General features: G+C 57.1%; 1 protein-coding gene across 1 annotated transcript in view; it reads right to left on the bottom strand.

The window, feature by feature from the left end:
• Positions 1-285: 285 nt before the first annotated feature.
• Positions 286-17,770, bottom strand: part of tmem176 (transmembrane protein 176) — a gene marked incomplete at both ends in the record, with an annotated part of 147,962 nt that continues 130,477 nt past the window's right edge. The window contains one exon of the mRNA XM_059958418.1: positions 286-411. Within this exon, the coding sequence (XP_059814401.1) occupies positions 286-411 (126 nt within the window). The remainder of the gene's footprint in view (positions 412-17,770) is intronic.

The following is a 17,770-nucleotide window of genomic DNA, read 5'->3' as shown; positions in this document are numbered from 1 at the left end:
ATGAGGATTGGGGATGGGATCCTACTTGTTTTCTCCAGGGTGGGGGAGTCTCAAAGCGGAGGGTATAAGGTGACGAGGGGAGATTTAGAAGGGGCATTTACCCCACTCACGGATGGTGGTGGCAGAGGCAGGTGTACTTTCACCGTTTAATCGTCACCTGGACAGGAATGTGGACGGTGAGGTTGAGAGAGAGGGAGAGACCGTGGCGATACACGGCGAACCCGTTCCCACCGAGGGACGGAGGGGGACGCGGGGGGGGGGGCGGGTGAGGCGCTCCCTCCTTACCAGGATGGTGTAGGTGCTCTCGAACTGGAACAGGCGCTTGTAGCTGTAGAAGGCGACGACGGAGGCCAAAATCATCTCCATCAGGGTGAAGAGGAGCAGGCCGACGCTCAGAGAGAAGGTTGTGGCCTGTCGAGGCGAAGGAGACAGAGAGGGAGGGCAGCTGAAGACAACTCCCCCAACAGGACCGTGGGCGCAGAGAAACAGCCACTTCCCCCGAGCAGTAAGACCAGAAGACCCCGAGCAGAACGGGGCTGTTCTGTCTGCATCGCCGTTCCATCATGGCCAATTTACTGTCCCTCTCAAACCCTGCTCTCCGGTCTGCATCGCCGTTCCATCACGGCCAATTTACTGTCCCTCTCAAACCCTGCTCTCCTGCCACACCGCCATTCCATAACGGCCAATTTACTGTCCCTCTCAAACCCTGCTCTCCGGTCTGCATCGCCGTTCCATCACGGCCAATTTACTGTCCGTCTCAAACCCTGCTTTCCTGCCACACCGCCGTTCCATCATGGCCAATTTACTGTCCCTCTCAAACCCTGCTCTCCGGTCTGCATCGCCGTTCCATCATGGCCAATTTACTGTCCGCCTCAAACCCTGCTCTCCTGCCACACCGCCATTCCATCACGGCCAATTTACTGTCCCTCTCAAACCCTGCTCTCCTGCCGCACCGCCATTCCATCACGGCCAATTTACTGTCCCTCTCAAACCCTGCTCTCCTGCCACACCGCCATTCCATCACGGCCAATTTACTGTCCGTCTCAAACCCTGCTCTCCTGCCAAACCGCCATTCCATCACGGCCAATTTACTGTCCCTCTCAAACCCTGCTCTCCTGCCACACCGCCATTCCATCACGGCCAATTTACTGTCCGCCTCAAACCCTGCTCTCCTGCCACACCGCCGTTCCATCACGGCCAATTTACTGTCCCTCTCAAACCCTGCTCTCCTGCCACACCGCCATTCCATCACGGCCAATTTACTGTCCCTCTCAAACCCTGCTCTCCTGCCACACCGCCATTCCATCACGGCCAATTTACTGTCCGTCTCAAACCCTGCTCTCCTGTCACACCGCCATTCCATCACGGCCAATTTACTGTCCCTCTCAAACCCTGCTCTCCGGCCACACCGTCATTCCATCACGGCCAATTTACTGTCCGTCTCAAACCCTGCTCTCCTGCCACACCGCCATTCCATAATGGCCAATTTACTGTCCCTCTCAAACCCTGCTCTCCGGCCACACCGCCATTCCATCACGGCCAATGTACTGTCCGTCTCAAACCCTGCTCTCCGGCCGCACCGCCATTCCATCACGGCCAATTTACTGTCCGTCTCAAACCCTGCTCTCCTGCCACACCGCTGTTCCATCACGGCCAATTTACTGTCCCTCTCGAACCCTGCTCTCGGGCCACACCGCAATTCCATCACGGCCAATGTACTGTCCCTCTCAAACCCTGCTCTCCGGCCGCACCGCCATTCCATCACGGCCAATTTACTGTCCGTCTCAAACCCTGCTCTCCTGCCACACCGCCATTCCATTACGGCCAATTTACTGTCCGTCTCAAACCCTGCTCTCCTGCCGCACCGCCATTCCATCACGGCCAATGTACTGTCCCACTCAAACCCTGCTCTCCGGCCGCACCGCCATTCCATCACGGCCAATTTACTGTCCGTCTCAAACCCTGCTCTCCTGCCACACCGCTGTTCCATCACGGCCAATTTACTGTCAGTCTCAAACCCTGCTCTGCTGCCACACCGCTGTTCCATCACGGCCAATTTACTGTCCGTCTCAAACCCTGCTCTCCTGCCACACCGCCATTCCATAACGGCCAATTTACTGCCCGTCTCAAACCCTGCACTCCGGTCTGCACCGCGTTCCATCACGGCCAATTTAGTGTCCGTCTCAAACCCTGCTCTCCGGCCGCACCGCCATTCCATCATGGCCAATTTACTGTCCCTCTCAAACCCTGCTCTCCTACCACACCGCCGTTCCATCACGGCCAATTTACTGTCCGTCTCAAACCCTGCTCTCCGGCCGCACCGCCGTTCCATCACGGCCAATTTACTGTCCCACTCAAACACCGCTCTCCGGCCGCACCGCCGTTCCATCATGACCAATTTACTGTCCCTCTCAAACCCTGCTCTCCGGCCGCACCGCCGTTCCATCACGGCCAATTTACTGTCCGTCTCAATCCCTGCTCTCCGGCCGCACCGCCGTTCCATCACGGCCAATTTACTGTCCGTCTCAAACCCTGCTCTCCTGCCACACCGCCGTTCCATCAGGGCCAATTTACTGTCCGTCTCAAACCCTGCTCTCCTGCCGCACCGCCGTTCCATCACGGCCAATTTACTGTCCATCTCAAACCCTGCTCTCCTGCCACACCGCCATTCCATCACGGCCAATTTACTGTCCGTCTAAAACCCTGCTCTCCTGCCACACCGCCATTCCATCACGGCCAATTTACTGTCCCTCTCGAACCCTGCTCTCGGGCCACACCGCAATTCCATCACGGCCAATGTACTGTCCCTCTCAAACCCTGCTCTCCGGCCGCACCGCCATTCCATCACGGCCAATTTACTGTCCGTCTCAAACCCTGCTCTCCTGCCACACCGCCATTCCATCACGGCCAATTTACTGTCCGTCTCAAACCCTGCTCTCCTGCCGCACCGCCATTCCATCACGGCCAATGTACTGTCCCACTCAAAACCTGCTCTCCGGCCGCACCGCCATTCCATCACGGCCAATTTACTGTCCGTCTCAAACCCTGCTCTCCTGCCACACCGCCATTCCATCACGGCCAATTTACTGTCCGTCTCAAACCCTGCTCTCCTGCCACACCACCATTCCATAACGGCCAATTTACTGTCCGTCTCAAACCCTGCTCTCCTGCCGCACTGCGTTCCATCACGGCCAATTTACTGTCCGTCACAAACCCTGCACTCCGGCCACACCGCCGTTCCATCACGGCCAATTTACTGTCCGTCTCAAACCCTGCTCTCCTGCCGCACTGCCGTTCCATCACGGCCAATTTACTGTCCGTCTCAAACCCTGCTCTCCGGCCGCACCGCCATTCCATCACGGCCAATTTACTGTCCGTCTCAAACCCTGCTCTCCTGCCACACCGCCATTCCATCACGGCCAATTTACTGTCCGTCTCAAACCCTGCTCTCCTGCCGCACCGCCATTCCATCACGGCCAATGTACTGTCCCACTCAAACCCTGCTCTCCGGCCGCACCGCCATTCCATCACGGCCAATTTACTGTCCGTCTCAAACCCTGCTCTCCTGCCACACCGCCATTCCATCACGGCCAATTTACTGTCCGTCTCAAACCCTGCACTCCTGCCACACCACCATTCGATAACGGCCAATTTACTGTCCGTCTCAAACCCTGCTCTCCTGCCGCACTGCGTTCCATCACGGCCAATTTACTGTCCGTCACAAACCCTGCACTCCGGCCACACCGCCGTTCCATCACGGCCAATTTACTGTCCGTCTCAAACCCTGCTCTCCTGCCGCACTGCCGTTCCATCACGGCCAATTTACTGTCCGTCTCAAACCCTGCTCTCCGGCCGCACCGCCATTCCATCACGGCCAATTTACTGTCCGTCTCAAACCCTGCTCTCCTGCCACACCGCCATTCCATCACGGCCAATTTACTGTCCGTCTCAAACCCTGCTCTCCTGCCGCACCGCCATTCCATCACGGCCAATGTACTGTCCCACTCAAACCCTGCTCTCCGGCCGCACCGCCATTCCATCACGGCCAATTTACTGTCCGTCTCAAACCCTGCTCTCCTGCCACACCGCCATTCCATCACGGCCAATTTACTGTCCGTCTCAAACCCTGCACTCCTGCCACACCACCATTCGATAACGGCCAATTTACTGTCCGTCTCAAACCCTGCTCTCCTGCCGCACTGCGTTCCATCATGGCCAATTTACTGTCCGTCACAAACCCTGCACTCCGGCCACACCGCCGTTCCATCACGGCCAATTTACTGTCCGTCTCAAACCCTGCTCTCCTGCCACACCGCCGATCCATCACGGCCAATTTACTGTCCATTTCAAACCCTGCTCTCCTGCCACACGGCCATTCCATCACGGCCAATTTACTGTCCGTCTCAAACCCTGCTCTCCGGCCGCACCGCTATTCCATCACGGCCAATTTACTGTCCGTCTCAAACCCTGCTCTCCTGCCACACCACCATTCCATCACGGCCAATTTACTGTCCGTCTCAAACCCTGCTCTCCTGCCACACCGCCATTCCATCACGGCCAATTTACTGTCCGTCTCAAACCCTGCTCTCCTGCCACACCGCCATTCCATCACGGCCAATTTACTGTCCCTCTCGAACCCTGCTCTCGGGCCACACCGCAATTCCATCACGGCCAATGTACTGTCCCTCTCAAACCCTGCTCTCCGGCCGCACCGCCATTCCATCACGGCCAATTTACTGTCCGTCTCAAACCCTGCTCTCCTGCCACACCGCCATTCCATCACGGCCAATTTACTGTCCGTCTCAAACCCTGCTCTCCTACCGCACCGCCATTCCATCACGGCCAATGTACTGTCCCACTCAAACCCTGCTCTCCGGCCGCACCGCCATTCCATCACGGCCAATTTACTGTCCGTCTCAAACCCTGCTCTCCTGCCACACCGCCATTCCATCACGGCCAATTTACTGTCCCGCTCAAACCCTGCTCTCCTGCCACACCGCCATTCCATCACGGCCAATTTACTGTCCCTCTCAAACCCTGCTCTCCTGCCACACCGCCATTCCATCACGGCCAATTTACTGTCCCTCTCGAACCCTGCTCTCGGGCCACACCGCAATTCCATCACGGCCAATGTACTGTCCCTCTCAAACCCTGCTCTCCGGCCGCACCGCCATTCCATCACGGCCAATTTACTGTCCCTCTCAAACCCTGCTCTCCTGCCACACCGCCATTCCATCACGGCCAATTTACTGTCCGTCTCAAACCCTGCTCTCCTGCCGCACCGCCATTCCATCACGGCCAATGTACTGTCCCACTCAAAACCTGCTCTCCGGCCGCACCGCCATTCCATCACGGCCAATTTACTGTCCGTCTCAAACCCTGCTCTCCTGCCACACCGCCATTCCATCACGGCCAATTTACTGTCCGTCTCAAACCCTGCTCTCCTGCCACACCACCATTCCATAACGGCCAATTTACTGTCCGTCTCAAACCCTGCTCTCCTGCCGCACTGCGTTCCATCACGGCCAATTTACTGTCCGTCACAAACCCTGCACTCCGGCCACACCGCCGTTCCATCACGGCCAATTTACTGTCCGTCTCAAACCCTGCTCTCCTGCCGCACTGCCGTTCCATCACGGCCAATTTACTGTCCGTCTCAAACCCTGCTCTCCGGCCGCACCGCCATTCCATCACGGCCAATTTACTGTCCGTCTCAAACCCTGCTCTCCTGCCACACCGCCATTCCATCACGGCCAATTTACTGTCCGTCTCAAACCCTGCTCTCCTGCCGCACCGCCATTCCATCACGGCCAATGTACTGTCCCACTCAAACCCTGCTCTCCGGCCGCACCGCCATTCCATCACGGCCAATTTACTGTCCGTCTCAAACCCTGCACTCCTGCCACACCACCATTCGATAACGGCCAATTTACTGTCCGTCTCAAACCCTGCTCTCCTGCCGCACTGCGTTCCATCATGGCCAATTTACTGTCCGTCACAAACCCTGCACTCCGGCCACACCGCCGTTCCATCACGGCCAATTTACTGTCCGTCTCAAACCCTGCTCTCCTGCCACACCGCCGATCCATCACGGCCAATTTACTGTCCATTTCAAACCCTGCTCTCCTGCCACACCGCCATTCCATCACGGCCAATTTACTGTCCGTCTCAAACCCTGCTCTCCGGCCGCACCGCTATTCCATCACGGCCAATTTACTGTCCGTCTCAAACCCTGCTCTCCTGCCACAGCACCATTCCATCACGGCCAATTTACTGTCCGTCTCAAACCCTGCTCTCCTGCCACACCGCCATTCCATCACGGCCAATTTACTGTCCGTCTCAAACCCTGCTCTCCTGCCACACCGCCATTCCATCACGGCCAATTTACTGTCCCTCTCGAACCCTGCTCTCGGGCCACACCGCAATTCCATCACGGCCAATGTACTGTCCCTCTCAAACCCTGCTCTCCGGCCGCACCGCCATTCCATCACGGCCAATTTACTGTCCGTCTCAAACCCTGCTCTCCTGCCACACCGCCATTCCATCACGGCCAATTTACTGTCCGTCTCAAACCCTGCTCTCCTACCGCACCGCCATTCCATCACGGCCAATGTACTGTCCCACTCAAACCCTGCTCTCCGGCCGCACCGCCATTCCATCACGGCCAATTTACTGTCCGTCTCAAACCCTGCTCTCCTGCCACACCGCCATTCCATCACGGCCAATTTACTGTCCGTCTCAAACCCTGCTCTCCTGCCACACCACCATTCCATAACGGCCAATTTACTGTCCGTCTCAAACCCTGCTCTCCTGCCGCACTGCGTTCCATCACGGCCAATTTACTGTCCGTCACAAACCCTGCACTCCGGCCACACCGCCGTTCCATCACGGCCAATTTACTGTCCGTCTCAAACCCTGCTCTCCTGCCGCACTGCCGTTCCATCACGGCCAATTTACTGTCCGTCTCATACCCTGCTCTCCGGCCGCACCGCCATTCCATCATGGCCAATTTACTGTCCGTCTCAAACCCTGCTCTCCTGCCACACCGCCATTCCATCACGGCCAATTTACTGTCCGTCTCAAACCCTGCTCTCCTGCCGCACCGCCATTCCATCACGGCCAATGTACTGTCCCACTCAAACCCTGCTCTCCGGCCGCACCGCCATTCCATCACGGCCAATTTACTGTCCGTCTCAAACCCTGCTCTCCTGCCACACCGCCATTCCATCACGGCCAATTTACTGTCCGTCTCAAACCCTGCACTCCTGCCACACCACCATTCGATAACGGCCAATTTACTGTCCGTCTCAAACCCTGCTCTCCTGCCGCACTGCGTTCCATCATGGCCAATTTACTGTCCGTCACAAACCCTGCACTCCGGCCACACCGCCGTTCCATCACGGCCAATTTACTGTCCGTCTCAAACCCTGCTCTCCTGCCACACCGCCGATCCATCACGGCCAATTTACTGTCCATTTCAAACCCTGCTCTCCTGCCACACCGCCATTCCATCACGGCCAATTTACTGTCCGTCTCAAACCCTGCTCTCCGGCCGCACCGCTATTCCATCACGGCCAATTTACTGTCCGTCTCAAACCCTGCTCTCCTGCCACACCACCATTCCATCACGGCCAATTTACTGTCCGTCTCAAACCCTGCTCTCCTGCCACACCGCCATTCCATCACGGCCAATTTACTGTCCGTCTCAAACCCTGCTCTCCTGCCACACCGCCATTCCATAACGGCCAATTTACTGTCCCTCTCAAACCCTGCTCTCCGGCCACACCGCCATTCCATCACGGCCAATTTACTGTCCGTCTCAAACCCTGCTCTCCTGCCACACCGCCATTCCATAACGGCCAATTTACTGTCCGTCTCAAACCCTGCTCTCCGGTCTGCACCGCGTTCCATCACGGCCAATTTACTGTCCGTCTCAAACCCTGCTCTCCTGCCGCACCGCCGTTCCATCACGGCCAATTTATTGTCCGTCTCAAACCCTGCTCTCCGGCCGCACCGCCATTCCATCACGGCCAATTTACTGTCCGTCTCAAACCCTGCTCTCCTGCCGCACCGCCGTTCCATCACGGCCAATTTACTGTCCGTCTCAAACCCTGCTCTCCGGCCGCACCGCCATTCCATCACGGCCAATTTACTGTCCGTCTCAAACCCTGCTCTCCTGCCACACCGCTGTTCCATCACGGCCAATTAACTGTCCGTCTCAAACCCTGCTCTCCTGCCACACCGCCTTCCATCACGGCCAATTTACTATCCGTCTCAAACCCTGCTCTCCTGCCACACCGCCATTCCATCACGGCCAATTTACTGTCCGTCTCAAACCCTGCTCTCCTGCCAAACCGCCATTCCATCACGGCCAATTTACTGTCCGCCTCAAACCCAGCTCTCCGGCCACACCGTCATTCCATCACGGCCAATTTACTGTCCCTCTCAAACCCTGATCTCCGGCCACACCGCCATTCCATCACGGCCAATTTACTGTCCGTCTCAAACCCTGCTCTCCGGACGCACCGCCATTCCATCACGGCCAATTTACTGTCCGTCTCAAACCCTGCCCTCCTGCCACACCGCTGTTCCATCACGGCCAATTTACTGTCCGTCTCAAACCCTGCTCTCCTGCCACACCGCCATTCCATCACGGCCAATTTACTGTCCCTCTCAAACCCTGCTCTCCTGCCACACCGCCATTCCATCACGGCCAATTTACTGTCCCTCTCAAACCCTGCTCTCCTGCCACACCGCCATTCCATCACGGCCAATTTACTGTCCCTCTCAAACCCTGCTCTCCTGCCACACCGCCATTCCATCACGGCCAATTTACTGTCCGTCTAAAACCCTGCTCTCCTGCCACACCGCCATTCCATCACGGCCAATTTACTGTCCCTCTCGAACCCTGCTCTCGGGCCACACCGCAATTCCATCACGGCCAATGTACTGTCCCTCTCAAACCCTGCTCTCCGGCCGCACCGCCATTCCATCACGGCCAATTTACTGTCCGTCTCAAACCCTGATCTCCTGCCACACCGCCATTCCATCACGGCCAATTTACTGTCCGTCTCAAACCCTGCTCTCCTGCCGCACCGCCATTCCATCACGGCCAATGTACTGTCCCACTCAAACCCTGCTCTCCGGCCGCACCGCCATTCCATCACGGCCAATTTACTGTCCGTCTCAAACCCTGCTCTCCTGCCACACCGCCATTCCATCACGGCCAATTTACTGTCCGTCTCAAACCCTGCTCTCCTGCCACACCACCATTCCATAACGGCCAATTTACTGTCCGTCTCAAACCCTGCTCTCCTGCCGCACTGCGTTCCATCACGGCCAATTTACTGTCCGTCACAAACCCTGCACTCCGGCCACACCGCCATTCCATCACGGCCAATTTACTGTCCGTCTCAAACCCTGCTCTCCTGCCGCACCGCCATTCCATCACGGCCAATGTACTGTCCCACTCAAACCCTGCTCTCCGGCCGCACCGCCATTCCATCACGGCCAATTTACTGTCCGTCTGAAACCCTGCTCTCCTGCCACACCGCCATTCCATCACGGCCAATTTACTGTCCGTCTCAAACCCTGCACTCCTGCCACACCACCATTCCATAACGGCCAATTTACTGTCCGTCTCAAACCCTGCTCTCCTGCCGCACTGCGTTCCATCATGGCCAATTTACTGTCCGTCACAAACCCTGCACTCCGGCCACACCGCCGTTCCATCACGGCCAATTTACTGTCCGTCTCAAACCCTGCTCTCCTGCCACACCGCCGATCCATCACGGCCAATTTACTGTCCATTTCAAACCCTGCACTCCGGCCACACAGCCGTTCCATCACGGCCAATTTACTGTCCGTCTCAAACCCTGCTCTCCTGCCACACCGCCGATCCATCACGGCCAATTTACTGTCCATTTCAAACCCTGCTCTCCTGCCACACCGCCATTCCATCACGGCCAATTTACTGTCCGTCTCAAACCCTGCTCTCCTGCCACACCGCCATTCCATCACGGCCAATTTACTGTCCGTCTCAAACCCTGCTCTCCTGCCACACCGCCATTCCATAACGGCCAATTTACTGTCCCTCTCAAACCCTGCTCTCCGGCCACACCGCCATTCCATCACGGCCAATTTACTGTCCGTCTCAAACCCTGCTCTCCTGCCACACCGCCATTCCATAACGGCCAATTTACTGTCCGTCTCCAACCCTGCTCTCCGGTCTGCACCGCGTTCCATCACGGCCAATTTACTGTCCGTCTCAAACCCTGCTCTCCTGCCGCACCGCCGTTCCATCACGGCCAATTTATTGTCCGTCTCAAACCCTGCTCTCCGGCCGCACCGCCATTCCATCACGGCCAATTTACTGTCCGTCTCAAACCCTGCTCTCCTGCCGCACCGCCGTTCCATCACGGCCAATTTACTGTCCGTCTCAAAGCCTGCTCTCCGGCCGCACCGCCATTCCATCATGGCCAATTTACTGTCCGTCTCAAACCCTGCTCTCCTGCCACACCGCTGTTCCATCACGGCCAATTAACTGTCCGTCTCAAACCCTGCTCTCCTGCCACACCGCCTTCCATCACGGCCAATTTACTATCCGTCTCAAACCCTGCTCTCCTGCCACACCGCCATTCCATCACGGCCAATTTACTGTCCGCCTCAAACCCAGCTCTCCGGCCACACCGTCATTCCATCACGGCCAATTTACAGTCCGTCTCAAAGCCTGCTCTCCTGCCACACCGCCATTCCATAACGGCCAATTTACTGTCCCTCTCAAACCCTGCTCTCCGGCCACACCGCCATTCCATCACGGCCAATTTACTGTCCGTCTCAAACCCTGCTCTCCGGCCGCACCGCCATTCCATCACGGCCAATTTACGGTCCGTCTCAAACCCTGCTCTCCTGCCACACCGCTGTTCCATCACGGCCAATTTACTGTCCGTCTCAAACCCTGCTTTCCTGCCACACCGCCGTTCCATCACGGCCAATTTACTGTCCCTCTCAAACCCTGCTCTCCTGCCACACCGCCGTTCCATCACGGCCAATTTACTGTCCCGCTCAAACCCTGCTCTCCTGCCACACCGCCATTCCATCACGGCCAATTTACTGTCCCTCTCAAACCCTGCTCTCCTGCCACACCGCCATTCCATCACGGCCAATTTACTGTCCCTCTCAAACCCTGCTCTCCTGCCACACCGCCATTCCATCACGGCCAATTTACTGTCCCTCTCAAACCCTGCTCTCCTGCCACACCGCCATTCCATCACGGCCAATTTACTGTCCGTCTCAAACCCTGCTCTCCGGTCTGCACCGCGTTCCATCACGGCCAATTTACTGTCCGTCTCAAACCCTGCTCTCCTGCCGCACCGCCGTTCCATCACGGCCAATTTATTGTCCGTCTCAAACCCTGCTCTCCGGCCGCACCGCCATTCCATCACGGCCAATTTACTGTCCGTCTCAAACCCTGCTCTCCTGCCGCACCGCCGTTCCATCACGGCCAATTTACTGTCCGTCTCAAACCCTGCTCTCCGGCCGCACCGCCATTCCATCACGGCCAATTTACTGTCCGTCTCAAACCCTGCTCTCCTGCCACACCGCTGTTCCATCACGGCCAATTAACTGTCCGTCTCAAACCCTGCTCTCCTGCCACACCGCCTTCCATCACGGCCAATTTACTATCCGTCTCAAACCCTGCTCTCCTGCCACACCGCCATTCCATCACGGCCAATTTACTGTCCGTCTCAAACCCTGCTCTCCTGCCACACCGCCATTCCATCACGGCCAATTTACTGTCCGTCTCAAACCCTGCTCTCCTGCCACACCACCATTCCATAACGGCCAATTTACTGTCCGTCTCAAACCCTGCTCTCCTGCCGCACTGCGTTCCATCACGGCCAATTTACTGTCCGTCACAAACCCTGCACTCCGGCCACACCGCCGTTCCATCACGGCCAATTTACTGTCCGTCTCAAACCCTGCTCTCCTGCCGCACTGCCGTTCCATCACGGCCAATTTACTGTCCGTCTCATACCCTGCTCTCCGGCCGCACCGCCATTCCATCATGGCCAATTTACTGTCCGTCTCAAACCCTGCTCTCCTGCCACACCGCCATTCCATCACGGCCAATTTACTGTCCGTCTCAAACCCTGCTCTCCTGCCGCACCGCCATTCCATCACGGCCAATTTACTGTCCGTCTCAAACCCTGCACTCCTGCCACACCACCATTCGATAACGGCCAATTTACTGTCCGTCTCAAACCCTGCTCTCCTGCCGCACTGCGTTCCATCATGGCCAATTTACTGTCCGTCACAAACCCTGCACTCCGGCCACACCGCCGTTCCATCACGGCCAATTTACTGTCCGTCTCAAACCCTGCTCTCCTGCCACACCGCCGATCCATCACGGCCAATTTACTGTCCATTTCAAACCCTGCTCTCCTGCCACACCGCCATTCCATCACGGCCAATTTACTGTCCGTCTCAAACCCTGCTCTCCGGCCGCACCGCTATTCCATCACGGCCAATTTACTGTCCGTCTCAAACCCTGCTCTCCTGCCACAGCACCATTCCATCACGGCCAATTTACTGTCCGTCTCAAACCCTGCTCTCCTGCCACACCGCCATTCCATCACGGCCAATTTACTGTCCGTCTCAAACCCTGCTCTCCTGCCACACCGCCATTCCATCACGGCCAATTTACTGTCCCTCTCGAACCCTGCTCTCGGGCCACACCGCAATTCCATCACGGCCAATGTACTGTCCCTCTCAAACCCTGCTCTCCGGCCGCACCGCCATTCCATCACGGCCAATTTACTGTCCGTCTCAAACCCTGCTCTCCTGCCACACCGCCATTCCATCACGGCCAATTTACTGTCCGTCTCAAACCCTGCTCTCCTACCGCACCGCCATTCCATCACGGCCAATGTACTGTCCCACTCAAACCCTGCTCTCCGGCCGCACCGCCATTCCATCACGGCCAATTTACTGTCCGTCTCAAACCCTGCTCTCCTGCCACACCGCCATTCCATCACGGCCAATTTACTGTCCGTCTCAAACCCTGCTCTCCTGCCACACCACCATTCCATAACGGCCAATTTACTGTCCGTCTCAAACCCTGCTCTCCTGCCGCACTGCGTTCCATCACGGCCAATTTACTGTCCGTCACAAACCCTGCACTCCGGCCACACCGCCGTTCCATCACGGCCAATTTACTGTCCGTCTCAAACCCTGCTCTCCTGCCGCACTGCCGTTCCATCACGGCCAATTTACTGTCCGTCTCATACCCTGCTCTCCGGCCGCACCGCCATTCCATCATGGCCAATTTACTGTCCGTCTCAAACCCTGCTCTCCTGCCACACCGCCATTCCATCACGGCCAATTTACTGTCCGTCTCAAACCCTGCTCTCCTGCCGCACCGCCATTCCATCACGGCCAATGTACTGTCCCACTCAAACCCTGCTCTCCGGCCGCACCGCCATTCCATCACGGCCAATTTACTGTCCGTCTCAAACCCTGCTCTCCTGCCACACCGCCATTCCATCACGGCCAATTTACTGTCCGTCTCAAACCCTGCACTCCTGCCACACCACCATTCGATAACGGCCAATTTACTGTCCGTCTCAAACCCTGCTCTCCTGCCGCACTGCGTTCCATCATGGCCAATTTACTGTCCGTCACAAACCCTGCACTCCGGCCACACCGCCGTTCCATCACGGCCAATTTACTGTCCGTCTCAAACCCTGCTCTCCTGCCACACCGCCGATCCATCACGGCCAATTTACTGTCCATTTCAAACCCTGCTCTCCTGCCACACCGCCATTCCATCACGGCCAATTTACTGTCCGTCTCAAACCCTGCTCTCCGGCCGCACCGCTATTCCATCACGGCCAATTTACTGTCCGTCTCAAACCCTGCTCTCCTGCCACAGCACCATTCCATCACGGCCAATTTACTGTCCGTCTCAAACCCTGCTCTCCTGCCACACCGCCATTCCATCACGGCCAATTTACTGTCCGTCTCAAACCCTGCTCTCCTGCCACACCGCCATTCCATCACGGCCAATTTACTGTCCCTCTCGAACCCTGCTCTCGGGCCACACCGCAATTCCATCACGGCCAATGTACTGTCCCTCTCAAACCCTGCTCTCCGGCCGCACCGCCATTCCATCACGGCCAATTTACTGTCCGTCTCAAACCCTGCTCTCCTGCCACACCGCCATTCCATCACGGCCAATTTACTGTCCGTCTCAAACCCTGCTCTCCTACCGCACCGCCATTCCATCACGGCCAATGTACTGTCCCACTCAAACCCTGCTCTCCGGCCGCACCGCCATTCCATCACGGCCAATTTACTGTCCGTCTCAAACCCTGCTCTCCTGCCACACCGCCATTCCATCACGGCCAATTTACTGTCCGTCTCAAACCCTGCTCTCCTGCCACACCACCATTCCATAACGGCCAATTTACTGTCCGTCTCAAACCCTGCTCTCCTGCCGCACTGCGTTCCATCACGGCCAATTTACTGTCCGTCACAAACCCTGCACTCCGGCCACACCGCCGTTCCATCACGGCCAATTTACTGTCCGTCTCAAACCCTGCTCTCCTGCCGCACTGCCGTTACATCACGGCCAATTTACTGTCCGTCTCATACCCTGCTCTCCGGCCGCACCGCCATTCCATCATGGCCAATTTACTGTCCGTCTCAAACCCTGCTCTCCTGCCACACCGCCATTCCATCACGGCCAATTTACTGTCCGTCTCAAACCCTGCTCTCCTGCCGCACCGCCATTCCATCACGGCCAATGTACTGTCCCACTCAAACCCTGCTCTCCGGCCGCACCGCCATTCCATCACGGCCAATTTACTGTCCGTCTCAAACCCTGCTCTCCTGCCACACCGCCATTCCATCACGGCCAATTTACTGTCCGTCTCAAACCCTGCACTCCTGCCACACCACCATTCGATAACGGCCAATTTACTGTCCGTCTCAAACCCTGCTCTCCTGCCGCACTGCGTTCCATCATGGCCAATTTACTGTCCGTCACAAACCCTGCACTCCGGCCACACCGCCGTTCCATCACGGCCAATTTACTGTCCGTCTCAAACCCTGCTCTCCTGCCACACCGCCGATCCATCACGGCCAATTTACTGTCCATTTCAAACCCTGCTCTCCTGCCACACCGCCATTCCATCACGGCCAATTTACTGTCCGTCTCAAACCCTGCTCTCCGGCCGCACCGCTATTCCATCACGGCCAATTTACTGTCCGTCTCAAACCCTGCTCTCCTGCCACAGCACCATTCCATCACGGCCAATTTACTGTCCGTCTCAAACCCTGCTCTCCTGCCACACCGCCATTCCATCACGGCCAATTTACTGTCCGTCTCAAACCCTGCTCTCCTGCCACACCGCCATTCCATCACGGCCAATTTACTGTCCCTCTCGAACCCTGCTCTCGGGCCACACCGCAATTCCATCACGGCCAATGTACTGTCCCTCTCAAACCCTGCTCTCCGGCCGCACCGCCATTCCATCACGGCCAATTTACTGTCCGTCTCAAACCCTGCTCTCCTGCCACACCGCCATTCCATCACGGCCAATTTACTGTCCGTCTCAAACCCTGCTCTCCTACCGCACCGCCATTCCATCACGGCCAATGTACTGTCCCACTCAAACCCTGCTCTCCGGCCGCACCGCCATTCCATCACGGCCAATTTACTGTCCGTCTCAAACCCTGCTCTCCTGCCACACCGCCATTCCATCACGGCCAATTTACTGTCCGTCTCAAACCCTGCTCTCCTGCCACACCACCATTCCATAACGGCCAATTTACTGTCCGTCTCAAACCCTGCTCTCCTGCCGCACTGCGTTCCATCACGGCCAATTTACTGTCCGTCACAAACCCTGCACTCCGGCCACACCGCCGTTCCATCACGGCCAATTTACTGTCCGTCTCAAACCCTGCTCTCCTGCCGCACTGCCGTTCCATCACGGCCAATTTACTGTCCGTCTCATACCCTGCTCTCCGGCCGCACCGCCATTCCATCATGGCCAATTTACTGTCCGTCTCAAACCCTGCTCTCCTGCCACACCGCCATTCCATCACGGCCAATTTACTGTCCGTCTCAAACCCTGCTCTCCTGCCGCACCGCCATTCCATCACGGCCAATGTACTGTCCCACTCAAACCCTGCTCTCCGGCCGCACCGCCATTCCATCACGGCCAATTTACTGTCCGTCTCAAACCCTGCTCTCCTGCCACACCGCCATTCCATCACGGCCAATTTACTGTCCGTCTCAAACCCTGCACTCCTGCCACACCACCATTCGATAACGGCCAATTTACTGTCCGTCTCAAACCCTGCTCTCCTGCCGCACTGCGTTCCATCATGGCCAATTTACTGTCCGTCACAAACCCTGCACTCCGGCCACACCGCCGTTCCATCACGGCCAATTTACTGTCCGTCTCAAACCCTGCTCTCCTGCCACACCGCCGATCCATCACGGCCAATTTACTGTCCATTTCAAACCCTGCTCTCCTGCCACACCGCCATTCCATCACGGCCAATTTACTGTCCGTCTCAAACCCTGCTCTCCGGCTGCACCGCTATTCCATCACGGCCAATTTACTGTCCGTCTCAAACCCTGCTCTCCTGCCACACCACCATTCCATCACGGCCAATTTACTGTCCGTCTCAAACCCTGCTCTCCTGCCACACCGCCATTCCATCACGGCCAATTTACTGTCCGTCTCAAACCCTGCTCTCCTGCCACACCGCCATTCCATAACGGCCAATTTACTGTCCCTCTCAAACCCTGCTCTCCGGCCACACCGCCATTCCATCACGGCCAATTTACTGTCCGTCTCAAACCCTGCTCTCCTGCCACACCGCCATTCCATAACGGCCAATTTACTGTCCGTCTCAAACCCTGCTCTCCTGCCGCACCGCCGTTCCATCACGGCCAATTTACTGTCCGCCTCAAACCCAGCTCTCCGGCCACACCGTCATTCCATCACGGCCAATTTACTGTCCCTCTCAAACCCTGCTCTCCGGCCACACCGCCATTCCATCACGGCCAATTTACTGTCCGTCTCAAACCCTGCTCTCCGGCCGCACGGCCATTCCATCACGGCCAATTTACTGTCCGTCTCAAACCCTGCCCTCCTGCCACACCGCTGTTCCATCACGGCCAATTTACTGTCCGTCTCAAACCCTGCTCTCCTGCCACACCGCCATTCCATCACGGCCAATTTACTGTCCCTCTCAAACCCTGCTCTCCTGCCACACCGCCATTCCATCACGGCCAATTTACTGTCCCTCTCAAACCCTGCTCTCCTGCCACACCGCCATTCCATCACGGCCAATTTACTGTCCCTCTCAAACCCTGCTCTCCTGCCACACCGCCATTCCATCACGGCCAATTTACTGTCCGTCTAAAACCCTGCTCTCCTGCCACACCGCCATTCCATCACGGCCAATTTACTGTCCCTCTCGAACCCTGCTCTCGGGCCACACCGCAATTCCATCACGGCCAATGTACTGTCCCTCTCAAACCCTGCTCTCCGGCCGCACCGCCATTCCATCACGGCCAATTTACTGTCCGTCTCAAACCCTGATCTCCTGCCACACCGCCATTCCATCACGGCCAATTTACTGTCCGTCTCAAACCCTGCTCTCCTGCCGCACCGCCATTCCATCACGGCCAATGTACTGTCCCACTCAAACCCTGCTCTCCGGCCGCACCGCCATTCCATCACGGCCAATT

Source organism: Hypanus sabinus, unplaced genomic scaffold (assembly GCF_030144855.1).
Source record: "Hypanus sabinus isolate sHypSab1 unplaced genomic scaffold, sHypSab1.hap1 scaffold_1005, whole genome shotgun sequence".
NCBI lineage: Eukaryota > Metazoa > Chordata > Chondrichthyes > Myliobatiformes > Dasyatidae > Hypanus > Hypanus sabinus.
This window is presented reverse-complemented; position numbering and strand designations above follow the sequence as displayed.